The following is a 14,125-nucleotide window of genomic DNA, read 5'->3' as shown; positions in this document are numbered from 1 at the left end:
GTAGCGCAGCGAGTTAACCGCAGGTGGCTCAGAGCACAAGGAAGAGGTAGGGATCCTGGTTTGAGCTCCCGGCTCCTCATCTGCAAGGGAGTCGCTTCACAAGCGGTGAAGCAGGTCTGCAGGTGTCTGTCTTTCCTCTCCCCCTCTGTCTTCCCGTCCTCTCTCCATTTCTTTCTGTCCTATCCAACAACGACATCAATAACAACAATAATAACTACAACAATAAAACAACAAGGGCCACAAAAGGGAATAAATAAATATTTTTATTAATTTTATTTTTGAGAGAGATGCAGAGAGTCACACACAGAGAAACACCAGAACACTGCTCAGCTCTGGCTTACGGTGGTGCTGGGGACTGAACCTGGGATTTAGGAGTCTCAGGTATGAGAGTGTTATACTGTCTCCCCCAATAAATGAATATTTTTTTAAAAGATAAAAAAACAAAGTATGATCGCCTGCATGGTAGTTTGTTCATTTCTTTGTTTTAATCTATTTACTAATGAGAAAGGCAGAATGAGAGAAAGAACCAGACATCACTCTGGTACATGTTCTCCCAGGGATTAAACTAAGCATCTCATGCTTGAGAGTCCGATGCTTTACCCACTGCGCCACCTCCTGGACCACTGTCTGTTTCTTTTCTTTTATTTATTTTTTTAATTTCTTTATTGGGGAATTAATGTTTTACATTCAACAGTAAATACAATAGTTTGTACATGCCTAACATTCCCCAGTTTCCCATAAAACAATGCAACCCCCACTGTTTCTTTTATAGAACTAGAGCATCATAGGTCTATCCCGGCTGTGACAGCCAGGGCTCCCCAAAGAAAGAGAATCAATAGTGTGTATAAAAAGGCGTAACAATGTAAAGAACACTATAAAGAATGAACACACAGACTTAAGAAGGTTGGCAAGTTTCATCTACAGTGTGGGCCAGCAACCAGCAGAACCAGGAAGTTGCGAACGGGGCAAACAACATTGCCTCTTTTGTTCCTCTTCCTCCTGAACGTTTATTTTAGGGACTGTCGTCCGTGCCCTCACCGGGCTGCAAATATAAATGGCAACTCACTACTGGTAACAGAACCTCAAAAGTGCATCACCCCACTTGCGGCTTTGTTTAAAGCCCTTAATTATTCAAGTGCCCCCTACCTACCCTCCGTCCACTCACCGGGGACTAGGGGAGTGGGGAGGGCACTTGCTCTTCACTATGGAGAGCAGGGTGGAGGAGCGAGGAGGCAGGTCGCGCGTGCTAAAAACACTCAGGTCCCCGCGCACCTGGAATCCGCGGGGCAGGCTCAACGCCGGCCACGCCCCCCCCGCCAGAACTCCCAGAATTCCGCTGCCCGCGCCCCGCCCCGCCCACGCCCCGCCCACGCCGGAGTTGCCCGAAACTAAGATGGCGGCGGCGGCGGAGGCGGAATCGGCGCGGCGGCCTCGGGGCGGGACGGGGCGGGGCCGCCAGGACCAGACGTGGCCGAAAGGCGGCGCCAAGGCCCGGGTAGGGGGGAGATGATCGAGCCGCAGCCCCAGCCGTAGCCCCAGCCGTAGCCCCGCCGCGCCAGCTGTGCGGGGAGTTTTCTGAGCCCCCCCGCTAGGTTGCACCGCGACCCCCTCGGAGGCGTCATGAGGTCCCCGAGCGACGGCGAGGAGGGCGCGGACAGCACGCCGCTCCTGCGGGGCGCCCCGCGGCCGGAAGCCGGTGAGCAGAGACGCGACGACCCGGGGGCTCCCGGCAGGCGGCTGCCAGGCGGCGCGGGCAGGGTGCGGTGGAGGACACGAGGAAGGGGAAGCGCTGCACGGTGCGGTGAGCCGCCGCCCAGTGTGGGTGTCCCGGCGGCCGCGGGGCCGGGGGCGGGGGCAGCCGCGGGCCCGGCGATCCCCCCCACCCCCGGCACCTGCCGGGCCGGGACCCACTGGAAGAACGAAAGGTGGCGGACGCTGCAAGTCTGCAGGCTGAAGCCGCGGCTGCACGACCTGGAGGCAGAGCAGCGGCAGACGGGCCGGGGTGGGATCCGCAGGTGGCAACGCGCAGGGCGGCACGGAGCTGCCCTTACTCTCCCTGTGAGCGCCAGGTTTGCACAGCTGCCGGCCCGTCGGCTTGCGAGCTGATAGCTCTGGAGGCCAGGAAGACAAAAGACACTTAGGCAATAAACAAACAGATCAATAAATATTAAAATTAAAGTGGTCCGGGAGGTGGCGCAGTGGTTAAAGCATTGGATTCTCAACCATGAGGTGTCCCGAGTTCGATCCCCGGCAGCACATGTGCCAGAGTGATGGCTGGTTCTTTCTCTCCTCCCATCTGTCTCATGAATAAATAAATTATTTTAAAAATATAAATAAAAATTAAAAGAGCTGAGATTAACGTTTCTGAATATAGGAAGAAAAAGTATTGCTTCACCCAGAGATTATCCGGAAATTTTTTTTTTAAATATTTTACCTATTATTGGATAGAGACAAATTGAGGGGAATGGGGAAGATAATGAAGGAAAGGGAGTCAGGGGGTAGCGCAGCGGGTTAAGCGCAGGTGGCACAAAGCGCAAGGACAGGCCTAAGGATCCCAGTTCGAACCCCCTGGCTCCCCACCTGCAGGGGAGTCCCTTCACAGGCGGTGAAGCAGGTCTGCAGGTGTCTATCTTTCTCTCCTCTCTGTCTTCCCCTCCTCTCTCCATTGCTCTCTGTCCTAACAATGACATCAGTAACAACAATAATAATAATAACTACAACAATAAAAAAGAAACAAGGACAATAAAAGGGAAAATAAATTTAAAAAGAAAGAAATGGAGAGTGAAGTCAGAGAGAGATGAGAGACCTACAGTACTGCTTCATTAATAGTGAAACTTCCCTCCCTGCAGATAAGGACTTGAACCTGGGTCGTTGGACGTTGTAACATGTGCCACCACATGGCTCCCCATAAGCTAATCTTTATGGCATGTAGTATTAGACTCCTATAACCTGCCTCTGTAAAATAACTTAGTATGGAAGTACAGAAACAAATGCCATAATGTATTATTCCCTACAAACCACTGTATTATGTTGTAATTGGAAATATATGTACATATATGTAGAATTAAACTTTAACTCAAATGTTAAGCACCACTAATTGTAGGGAAATTACTGGTTAAAACCACAAGGCTTCATCACACACCTATATAATGACTAACAGTGTAAAGCCTGAAGGTACCAAATGTTGGCAAAGCTGTGGGATAACTAGAACTCCGCCTTGGCTGGAATGTCAGATGTTACAACTAGAAAATGGTAGTTTACTGTAAAGTTATCATCAAATAGTGTTCCTCTTTCTATGTGTCATAACTTTTTATATTTGGTTCAAATCAGCATTTCAGTGATGTTTATACCTCCCATGTGATTGAAATTAGTAAGTGGGGAGGGGGGCAATTGGTGGTTTACCCAGTTAAGCACACACAGTACTATGCACAAGGACCAAAGCAAGGAGCTGGGTTCAAACCCCCCACTTCCCACCTTCAGTGTGGAGGCTTCACAAGCCATGAAGCAGGTCTGCAGGTTCTTTCTCCATCTCCCCCGTCTTATCTCTGTGTCTTATCGAATAAAATGGAAAGAAAGGAAATGGAAAGAAAAAAAAAAAAAGAAAGGGGGAAAAAATGACCTCCAGGAGCACTGGATTTATACCATACCCCGGCGATAACACTGCAGGCAAAAAAAAAAAGGAAGAAAGAAAGAAATTTCTGGGTGGGGGAGATAATCGTTATGCAAACAGACTCCAAAGCCTGAGGCTCCAAGGTCCCAGGTTCAATCCCCCACACCCATCATAAAACAAGTCTGTTTATATATTCTCTCTTACTCTGTCACATTGGGATTTGTTTTTTGAAGAAAGTGGATCATTTCTTCAATTCTAAATCTTGCTACTAATGTCCTTTTGTTGTCATTTACTATATTCTTCTGTGTTTGCTATGAAGTGATAATATCTAAATGTTTGGTTAGGTTACAATTCTGCCGTTGCTTATCGTTGAGCATACTTTGTAGATGGAGCTTTGTTTGTTTGTTTGTTTTTGTTTTTTTACCAGACTACTGCCTAGTGCTGGCTTCTGGTGGGTAGTACTGAGGATTAAACCTGGACATTGGATGCCTCAGGCATGGAAATGTTTTCATGTTCCAGACCCTGAACACTCCCACTTCCCCCACCCCCAATCCCAGAGTTCTTTACTTTGGTGCAATATACCAAATGCAGGTCAAGTCAAGTTCTGCTTTGTGTTTTCCCTTCTGTTCTTGTTTTTCATCTTACGTCTGTGAGTGAGATCATCCCATATTCATCCTTCTCTTTCTGGCTTATCTCACTTCACAGGATTCCTTCAAGCTCTATCCAAGATGAGGTGAAAACGGATTTATTATTTTTAATAGCTGAGTAGTATTCCAGTGAGTATATAGACCACAACTTTCTCAGCCACTCATCTGTTGTTGGTCACCTAGGTCGATTCCAGGACTACAAACTGTGCTGCAATGAACAAATCTTTTTGGATGGGTGTGTTTGGTTCCATGGACTTTTTTTTTTTTTTGCATGCCCAGTGTACTCATATCAGTATTTCCATCAATAGACACCAATCTACTTTTAAGCACACACCCTCCAAAAAAAAATGTTTGTACACCAATGCCCCCGAACACTTACTTCTCTGTGCATTCAAGGTATACAGAAGTAAACAAAACAGAACAGAAGCTTCTGTCCTCACAGAACGTTTGTATCCTAATGTGCATTTTCCTAGCCCCTTAGCCCCCTCTGTCTTGCTTACTTCTTGGGTTAGAATCAAAACCAAGAAGAGGTTTTGATTTTGGGAGGTGGTGCAGTGGATAAGGCCTTGGACTCTGAAGCATGAGGTTCCAACCACGTTCAATCTCCGGCAGCACATGTACCGGAGTGATGTCTGGGTCTTTCTCCTATCATTTCTCATGAATAAATAAATATTAAAAAAAAAAAAGAATCAAAACCTAATACTTTACTTCCTGGCCATCACGCCATTCCCCTGGCTTTCTCCTTTCTCTCCGCACTCATCTGTGTCAGTTCTAGCCCAGGCCAGCACACGTGTAGTGCCTTGTCGGTCACAGGAGAGGAGAGAGAGCTCTCCCCAGGTGTGGCCCACACCTGTGGCTTACTCAGCAACTGTAACACTTCACGGGGAACCTCACACCCCAGCCCTGTACGACAGTGCCTCCTCCCAAAGCCACCTCAGCAGCCAGGGAAGTGGCTCAGATAGAACACAGCACTTGCTGTGCATCACAAGACCCCAGGTTCAGTCCCTCCCACACACATAACTGCATATTCCTAAGTGGTGCTCCAGTCCCTCTCTTACGATTAATAGCTACATCTGTTTTTAAGCGTCAATGAGAAAAATATCAGTTCCTAACATCCAGATAAAGCAATCATAACAAAAGCACAGTTGTCGAAAGCTTATTTTGTGCTAAACACCATATCAACTCAGTTAATCTTTATTCTAATCTGAATGTAAGCAGAGCACAGGGACTGGTGCCAAGCACCTAGTAAAGACTAGCTGCTGGTTTTTGTTATTAAGCAAAATGCCCACTTCGAGTTACTGCAGTGCCACGATCCGTCTGCATCAGATCATCTGTGATTTACTGCTCTCTCTGCCCTGACCACTGTCCTTTCCTCCCTTCTACACATGCTGCTGCTGCCTGGGCTTGCACTGCACGCTCCCGCCTCGAACCTGGGGACTTTTGTTCACTGATGAGGACTTGATGCAAATGTTTTCTCTAAGAGACCTCCCTTGACATCCGGACACAAACACATGAGTGGAATAGCATGACCCTTTTTTTGTTGTTGTTCCTTGGTACATCTCACTTTACCTGACTGGTTTAACTTTCTCCAGGGTGGACAGCAAAAAGAACTCCTTTTTCCTGAGTGTCTACTATACCACCCTACAATGTTCTATTTAATTTGCATATAGACCAGTAGAGGATGTTTGTGTTGTTTAAGAGCTAGGACACCTGAGAGTGAAATATCACTAAGTAACTTCCCCAAAGATAAAGTCAGTGAAAAGCAAACTGACATTGTAGGAGAGGGAAAAAAAAATCTTCAACTCTCCAGGTTTTTTTTTATTATTATTATTATTTTATTTTATTTTTGAGAGAGAAACATCAGAACATTGCTCTGCTCTGGCTTATGATGGTATGGGGGATTGAACCTGGAACTTTTGGAGCCTCGGGCATGAGAGAGTGTTTGCATAACTATTATGCTATCTCCACCACCCTCCAGATTTGGTTGGTTTTTTTTTGTCTCTAAGGTTATCACTGAGGCTGGGTGCCAGCACTACAAACCACCCAGCCCCCAACTCTCCAGCTTCTTTGACTGTTCTAGAAATCAAAATGGCATAAGATAATTAACTGAAAGATAATATAGTAGTTATGAAAAAAAAATTGCATGCCGAAGTATTCAATCCCTGCACCACCACAGACCAAAATTAAGCAGTGTTGTTTAAAAAAAAAATTAATAGCATAAAACAAGAGATTAGCAGGTGAAAGGCAAATTATATGTAAAGAGACTCCACATAGAAAGGGCTAGATAATATCGAAGTTATATGCCAGCTTGAGCCAAGAAATGGAATAGGAGACTGACATCAAAGGCCCAGAGAGGAATTCACAGACGGATAAGAAGAGCAGATATGAGGTCATTAGATATTTGCCATATACATTGTTGTAGAAGTAAAAGTTATAGGGCAGTAGTGCAGTGGGTTAAGAGCACATGGCACAAAGCGCAAAGACTGGCATAAAGATTGAGGTTTGAGCCTCCGGCTTCCCACCTGCAGGGTAGTCGCTTCATAAGCGGTGAAGCAGGTCTGCAGGTGTCTATCTTTCTCTCCCCCTCTCTGTCTTCCCCTCCTCTCTCCATTTCTGTCTGTCCTATCCAACAACAATGGCATCAACAACAATAATAATAATAACCACAACAATGATAAAACAGGCAACAAGAGGAAGATGGTAGTCTCCAGGAGCAGTGGATTTGTGGTGCAGGCACCGAGTCCCAGCAATAACCCAAAGGTAAAAAAATAAAATAAAAAGAAAAAAAGAAGTAGAAGTTATGGTAATAACACTTTTTCTGGGTCAGCCACCCCCTCCCTTTGTAAATTTTAAAAGAGAAATTTACCCTGGAATCCACTGCATTTTAACTGCTTCAGCTCAGGATAATCCTCTCGCCCAAATGGCACAGTTAGGGGAGACTTGTTCTAAACCCCTGTCAGAGTCACAGGCAAGCCTGCTTGACTCTAAATTCACTTGGCTTGTTTCAGTTACACCCACTCCACAGTAATAAAGTTAAGCCATGATGTTTGTTTTCATGGGAGCTCTGTTCGTTATGCAAGCATGATTTTGCTTTGAACTTGACTTTAGCATAGCAGAAACTCAGTGGATGTTCTTTCTGGAGCTCCCTTCACCAAGCAAGACTGCTTTAGTTGGGCTAATATCAAAGACTAGCCAGATTCACAGGTACATTTTTCTCTACCCTCATACTTTCTTGAAATAGAAGTTCTCTATTTTTATAAAGCCAGCGCTGCTTATTTAGCTAGAGAAAGAAAGAGACCAGAGCACTATTCTGTTCTGGCATGTACAGTGCCAGAGATCAAACCAGCGACCTCACATGCTCAACACTGAGCCAACTCCCCTACTCTAAAAGTTGTGAATTTTGAACAGATAAAAAGTTCAAAACACCTTAGTATATGAAAGTCATGGAAAGGTGAGTTGGATCATACTCTTTAAAATACTTACCTAAATACAACCGTTGTCATATTCAATAATGTTTCCGTCTGCATAAATCAGAATGAATCGGCACAGAGACCTTTGTACTCTGGGGGTTGGGGGGAGCTTTTTTCTTTCTTGGTTGAGGCCAGGTATGTAAAAACATGAGGATTCTTGAGCAAGAACGCACTCACACAGTATGAATGTGTGTTACCAACTAAAATCAGGCATTTTCACATACATATTCCGTTTCGTCATTACCATTCATATATATTTTACAGAGACTTATCAAACATTCCTTGTTAACCAGACTTAAAGGTGTCAGCTGTGGATTAGCCCATTTCTCTTGGTCACCAAGAGGTGGATCTACCTTAGTTAGTTAGCTTCCTTAATTCTGGTTCTTCTGCAGTTGTGCAACTCGGTAAAAGAAAAAACTAAATAGCGCTAGCCCACAGTCAGAGGGGAGAAGATTACACTAAGCTCCTCCTCTCGTGATCTTTCATTGGCTCTTCCTTTCTGCTCTGCCTACTGTCTTCCCCTTTTTCTTCTCCTTCTCCTGCCTTGTTTGATCACTGCGGTACCTTCACTTAGTTTCCTTTTCACTGTGGGCCCTTTAAGCATGGCCTGTCCTGAGCAACTGTCACAGCTGCAACTGTCATAGGTTCTGTAAGTCTTCTTCTGGATTCTTAAGTACATTTAGTCTAGCCCTAAGTATTAATCATGGCATCTAATTTAAACTCAGACTCTGAAGCTCTTCCTCAAGGTAAGAAGTTTTATCAACAGATGTTTTGATGATTATGAGCCATGCTTTTGATGGTTTTTCAGAAATGACAGTTTTGTTAGCCCCCCCCCCCTTATTTACTTTACTCATACCTTTGCCAGCTCACACAGATTAGGGGTTAAGTTTTAATTCTGGAATGGATTTTTTTTTTCCTGAGCAAAATGGATAAAGCTATTGTTTCTATTTTCAGAAACATATTTACAATTCAGGCATTTATGTATTGAATATTTATCAAAAGTATAGGTACCTGGAGGCGGTTCTCTTTGGCAAATGCTTTTAGGTTTAAAATGAGAATATTCTCGAAAATATTTATGATTTATGAATTTGCCTGAGCAACATCTAAAGTGTATAAGTGACTTAGTATCAGCTGAGTTGTTCTCGCTTGTTTGTTTCAACTATTTTTATTGTGCTTCAGAAATCAAGACCAAATGACCATTAAATCTTAGTGTAGAGTTTCCTAAGTTCACATTTAAAGCTAGCAGTGCAAGGGGCCAAGTGGTGGTGTTCTTGGTTGAGTACAAAGGTTACCATGCACAAAAAAAAATCTGGGTTCAAGCCCCTGGTCCCCACCTTCAGGAAGGGAGCTTCACAGGTGCAGGAGTGCTGCAGGTGTCTGTCTTCCTGTCTCTCCCCCTCCCCTCTCTGTATCTGTCCGTGTCTCTATCCGAAATAAAACTAAAAAAAAAAAAAAGAAAGAAAGAAAGCCAGAGTGTAACCTTAAGGGCAGAAAATATTGATCTATATATTGTCATATTAGTTTGCTAGACCTTCTACCACCAAAAAATAGATCTTCGATATTTTGAAGCCGTTACTAAGTATGTCAACTTTTCACACCTTCATATGTAAATAGACTGACTGAATTATCCTTCTAATGAAAGTCTCCCCCACATTCTCCTTTCAGCTCCAGTGTGCTGTTCCGCTCGGTACAACTTAGCCGTGTTGGCCTTCTTTGGTTTCTTTGTCTTATATGCATTACGTGTGAATTTAAGTGTCGCCTTAGTGGACATGGTAGACTCAAATATAACTTCAGCAGGTAATATGACTTCCAAAGAGTGTGCAGATCATTCTGCTACCATAACAGTTCTTCGGAGACACATGGTAAGTGCCCTTAGGAAGCAAAGCATCTTAATCCTAAAATACTTTCCTATAAAAAAAGTATTTAAAAGTAATTCTTCATGGTGCTGGCATGACATATTTTCTTCCTGTACCCTTAGAAGCATTTTTTTTTTTTTTTTTTACCAGACCACTGCTCAGCTCTGGCTTATGGTGGTACAGGGGATTGAACCTGGGACTTTGGAATCTCAGGCATGAAAGTCTCTTTGCATAACCATTATGCTATCTACCCCTGCCCTAGCATTTTCTTTTTATTTATTCCTTTTTGTTGCCCTTGTTTTATTGTTGTAGTTATTATTGTTGTTGATGTCGTCGTTGTTGGATAGGACAGAGAAATGGAGAGAGGAGTGGAAGGCAGAGGGGGAGAGAAAGATAGACACCTGTAGACCTGCTTCACCAACTGTGAAGCGATGCCCCTGCAGGTGGGGAGCCGGGGGCTCGAACCAGGATTCTTACTGCCGGTCCTTGCGGCTGTCACATGCGCTTAACCCACTGTGCTATCACCCAACTCCCTAGAAGCATTTTCTTTGGTTCTTTCTCCGAAAATGGTTGCATAGTGATTTATAACAATAACTACTAGGCTTGTTTGAAAAGCAGTTCAGCTTTCTCTAGAAACATACCATCCTTAAAGAGAATGTGGAAAGATCTGTTTGGCATAAGAGAACATTTGAGGGGGCCAGGCAGTGATGGCACCAGGTTAAGTACACTTAATAGGAAGCACAAGGACCCTTGCAAGGATACTGGTTGGAGACCCCGACTCCCCACCTGCTGGGGGGAGGGGTCTGCTTCACAACTGGTGAAGCAGGTCTGTAGGTATCTCTCTTTCTCCCTCATTATTTTCCTCTCCCCCTCTCAATTTCTGTCTGCCTTATCCAAGAAAATGGAATAGGTGGCCGCTGGGAGCAGCGGATTTGTGGTGTTTGTCCCAAGTCCCAGCGATAGCCCTGGAGGCAAAAAAAAGAAAGAAAGAAAATTTGATTGTTTTTGATGTTGCTGAATAGTTGTTTACTATGATGTGAGTTCAGATCATTTCAACCGCAGGATGAACATTAAGAATGGATCAGGTTTTTAGAACAATATTTTCCAAAATGTATATGCATGTCAATTTTTTTTTAGATTTTATTTTATTTATTTATTAATGAGAAAGATAGGAGGAGAGAGAAAGAACCAGACATCACTCTGGCACGTGCTGCCGGGGATCAAGCTCAGGACCTCATGCTTGAGAGTCCAAAGCCCTATCACTGTGCCACCTCCCGGACCACACGTGCATGTCAAATTTAAGATCGTTGAGTCCTATGGCCTACCTCACAGTATAAGGGACCTGATCAGGAGCTAGATCCCACCTCAGTGAGTCTTCTCTGAAGTTTATAAACAAAAGATAGGGAAGAAAGACTATATCTGCCCAAACAGGCTCATCTAGCAAATAATGGCTTGCAGACAGCAGCATCACATTTGGCATCTGTGATGTTACTGAGGCACATATTGGGGTACATAGCTCCACCCACTTTTCCACACTGACCTGTAAGCTTGGGGGGGGGACTGCTGACTGTTCTTTATTTCTTTTCCTTTTTACATTTTTCTAGATAATTTTTTAAATTTATTATTTGATAGAGACAGAGAGAAATTGAGAGGGGAGGGGAAGATAGACACCTGCAGCCCTGCTTCACCACTTGTGAAGCTTTCCTCCTGCAGGTGGGGACCAGGGGCTTGAACCTGTGTCCTTGAGCACTGTAATGTCTGAGCTTAACCAGGTGCACCCCTCCTGCCCCCGCCCATTTTTTTTATTATTATTTGACAGAGGCAGCCAGAAATAGAGGGGAAAAGGGGAGATAGGGAGAGAAACAGGGTCACCTGCAGCCTACTTTACTGTTTGTGAAGCTTCCCCCTGCAGATGGGGACTGGGGGCTTGAACTCCAGGCCTTGTGCACTGTAACATGTGAGTTCAACAAGACAAAAACAGAAAAGGAATTTGCATATTTTCTTTTGGCTTCAGCTCTGGTTTATACTGGTCCCGGGGTTGAACCTGAGATATTGGAGCCCCAGGCATGAGAGTCTCTTTGCATAACCATTATGCTATCTGCCCTGCCCTGCCCTTCTTTGTTCCCTTATCTTCATATTGACAGAAGAATTTCTGGAATGTGTCTTGACAGACTTGGCTATACAACTATACACATTTAAGATGTCCATATTCAGATCACTGCTCATCATTTTTGTATTAACTATATTCTGGTAATTTAAGACATTATTATTATTTTAGTGCAGCTCCAGGAATAAATTCAGTGCCTTGTATATATGCACTATCTGGGACAATCTTCCAGGACCAATGTCTCACCTCTTTTGGTGGGGAGGAAGGGGACCTCACTACTCCAGTCCAATATTTTCAGCTACACAGAAACAGAGATACAGAATCAAAGAAAAGACACCACAGCATCAAAGCTTCCCTCAGTGTGGTTGGGACCAGGCTGAAACCCAGGTCGTGCCCGTGAGCTGTCTTGCTGGTGCCCAGTTTTCCTTTTTAGTAGAGAGACAGACATAACACAGACATAACACAGACAGAGACAGACGAAATAACACAGGGAAGAAATAGAGAGAGGGAGAGAAAGAAACACCTGCAGACTTGCTTCACTGTTCATGAAGCCGACTCCCTGCAGGTGGGGAGCTGGGCCTGGAATTCCAGTCAGTCCTTGTGCTTATTAATATGTGTGTTTAACAGGGTGTACCACCACCTGGCCCTATAAACATTTATACAGTCTCTGATAACTGTTCCTGTAATTATTCCATGAAATTATTTCTTATAAATTTATAATATTGCTTGAATCATTTTGCCTCTCATTGGGTGTAAGAGAATGACTTAGTCATCACTCTTGTCTTCCATGTAATGCCTTTCAGGTGCTATCCATGGTGGTGCCACACGGTAGTAACCAGGGCTCAAATCCAGGCCCTTGTGTGTGGTAAGGTGTGCGCTCTACTTATTAAGCTATCCCCTGGCCCCAAGTGTGTGGTTCTTTTTCTGAGCCTTCTTGGTCAAGGTCATAGCAAAGCTTCTACAACTCTTAGTCTAGTTTTCAGAGACTCACAAGCATTCGTAAAGTGTATACCCATTACTTATCTTTCATTTGCTTCTACAAGTTACCTGCCTGTATTACGGTGACTCACCCAGCTAGTTGGAAGTTGGCATGTTCTTAAATCTAAAACAGGGATTTAATATTGAACATTTATATATACTGACAAGCAGTAAGCAAAAGAAACTGTCAAAGTCTCAAAAGATTTTTCCCCTCCGATTCTCTCCAGGGTAAAAGGTACCAGTGGGATGCAGAAACTCAAGGATGGATTCTTGGTTCTTTCTTTTATGGCTACATCATCACACAGATTCCTGGAGGATACCTTGCCAGCAAAGTGGGGGGAAAACTGCTGCTGGGATTTGGGATACTTGGCACCTCTGTCTTGACGTTGTTCACTCCCATTGCTGCGGATCTGGGAGTTATAGCTCTCGTTGTCCTCAGAGCGCTAGAAGGACTAGGAGAGGTAATTGCTTTCCCTTTGCTTCTCTTCATATGCACATTCTTATCTTCTTCAAGATAACACTCTTTACTAGTAATGTGAACCTAACGCTAATACTGAACATTAAAAGTAAATTATCTGTTAACTAGAAAAAATAGATAAACTAGTCAACCTGAGTGGGTTTTCTTTGTGGCCAATGGAAGTTTTATGCAAAGACTAGAAAACATTTTTTTTTTTAACCCAGACCACTCTTCAGCCCTGGCTTATAAGTGGTGCAGGGGGTTGAACCTGGGACTTTGGGGCCTCAGGCATGAAAGTCTGTTTGCGTAACCATTGTACTATCTACTATCTGCACTTGGAGGCTATTTTTTTCCCTTTTGTTGCCCTTGTGTTTTTCATCTTGTTTCTGGATGGGAGAGAGACAAGGGCAACAAAATGGGGAAAATGGCCTCCAGGAGCAGTGGATTTGTAGTGCAGGCAGGGAGCCCCAGCGATAACCCTGGAGGCAAAAATAAAAAAAGAAAGAAAGAGAAATTGCTTGAATACTTTGGATATTACCAGGTGATGTTTAACATTACGCTTTTATCACTCATCTGAACATTCAGTTTGTTCTTGTCAAATTGACAAGTGGCTCAGGAGGTGGTACAGCAGAGTATAGGATTTGCAAGCTTGGATGCTTTCCCCCAAGCCACAATATACTAATTTCCAGATGTGGAGTCTCCTCACTGAGTGTAATTCCGTATTTTGACTTCCTATTTGTGCCACGAAATCAGTATTGTAGGATGTTGATTGGACTAATGCTGCTACCTCGGTGGTCAGGTGGTCATTTCATACCTAAATAGAGTTTCAGTTGTGTTTATTCTTAGATTCTACTATTTTTCTCCACATTATCTCGTTTATAAATGTAGTTCAGCATCTCTCACTGATGTACCATAAATATACCTACACAGCCACTAGGATATTTTAGTAAAGTTCCCTGTCTGTATAATCTGTATGTCCTTATCGGCCTAGGAATCATTC

At 44.0% G+C, this 14,125-nt stretch overlaps 1 protein-coding gene across 3 annotated transcripts in view; it reads left to right on the top strand.

Annotated features, from left to right (window-relative positions):
- The first annotated feature begins 1,399 nt into the window (after nt 1-1,399).
- Nucleotides 1,400-14,125, top strand: part of SLC17A5 (solute carrier family 17 member 5) — a 48,471-nt gene continuing 35,745 nt past the window's right edge. The window contains exons 1-3 of one of the 3 annotated variants that reach the window (XM_016185315.2): nt 1,400-1,696; nt 9,393-9,589; nt 12,896-13,129. In XM_016185315.2, the coding sequence (XP_016040801.1) occupies nt 1,621-1,696; nt 9,393-9,589; nt 12,896-13,129 (507 nt within the window). In that variant the 5' untranslated portion in view covers nt 1,400-1,620. The remainder of the gene's footprint in view (nt 1,697-9,392; nt 9,590-12,895; nt 13,130-14,125) is intronic. The other 2 variants (XM_060205390.1, XM_060205389.1) reach the window with 2 other exon arrangements.

Source organism: Erinaceus europaeus, chromosome 13 (assembly GCF_950295315.1).
Source record: "Erinaceus europaeus chromosome 13, mEriEur2.1, whole genome shotgun sequence".
Taxonomy (NCBI): domain Eukaryota; kingdom Metazoa; phylum Chordata; class Mammalia; order Eulipotyphla; family Erinaceidae; genus Erinaceus; species Erinaceus europaeus.
This window is presented reverse-complemented; position numbering and strand designations above follow the sequence as displayed.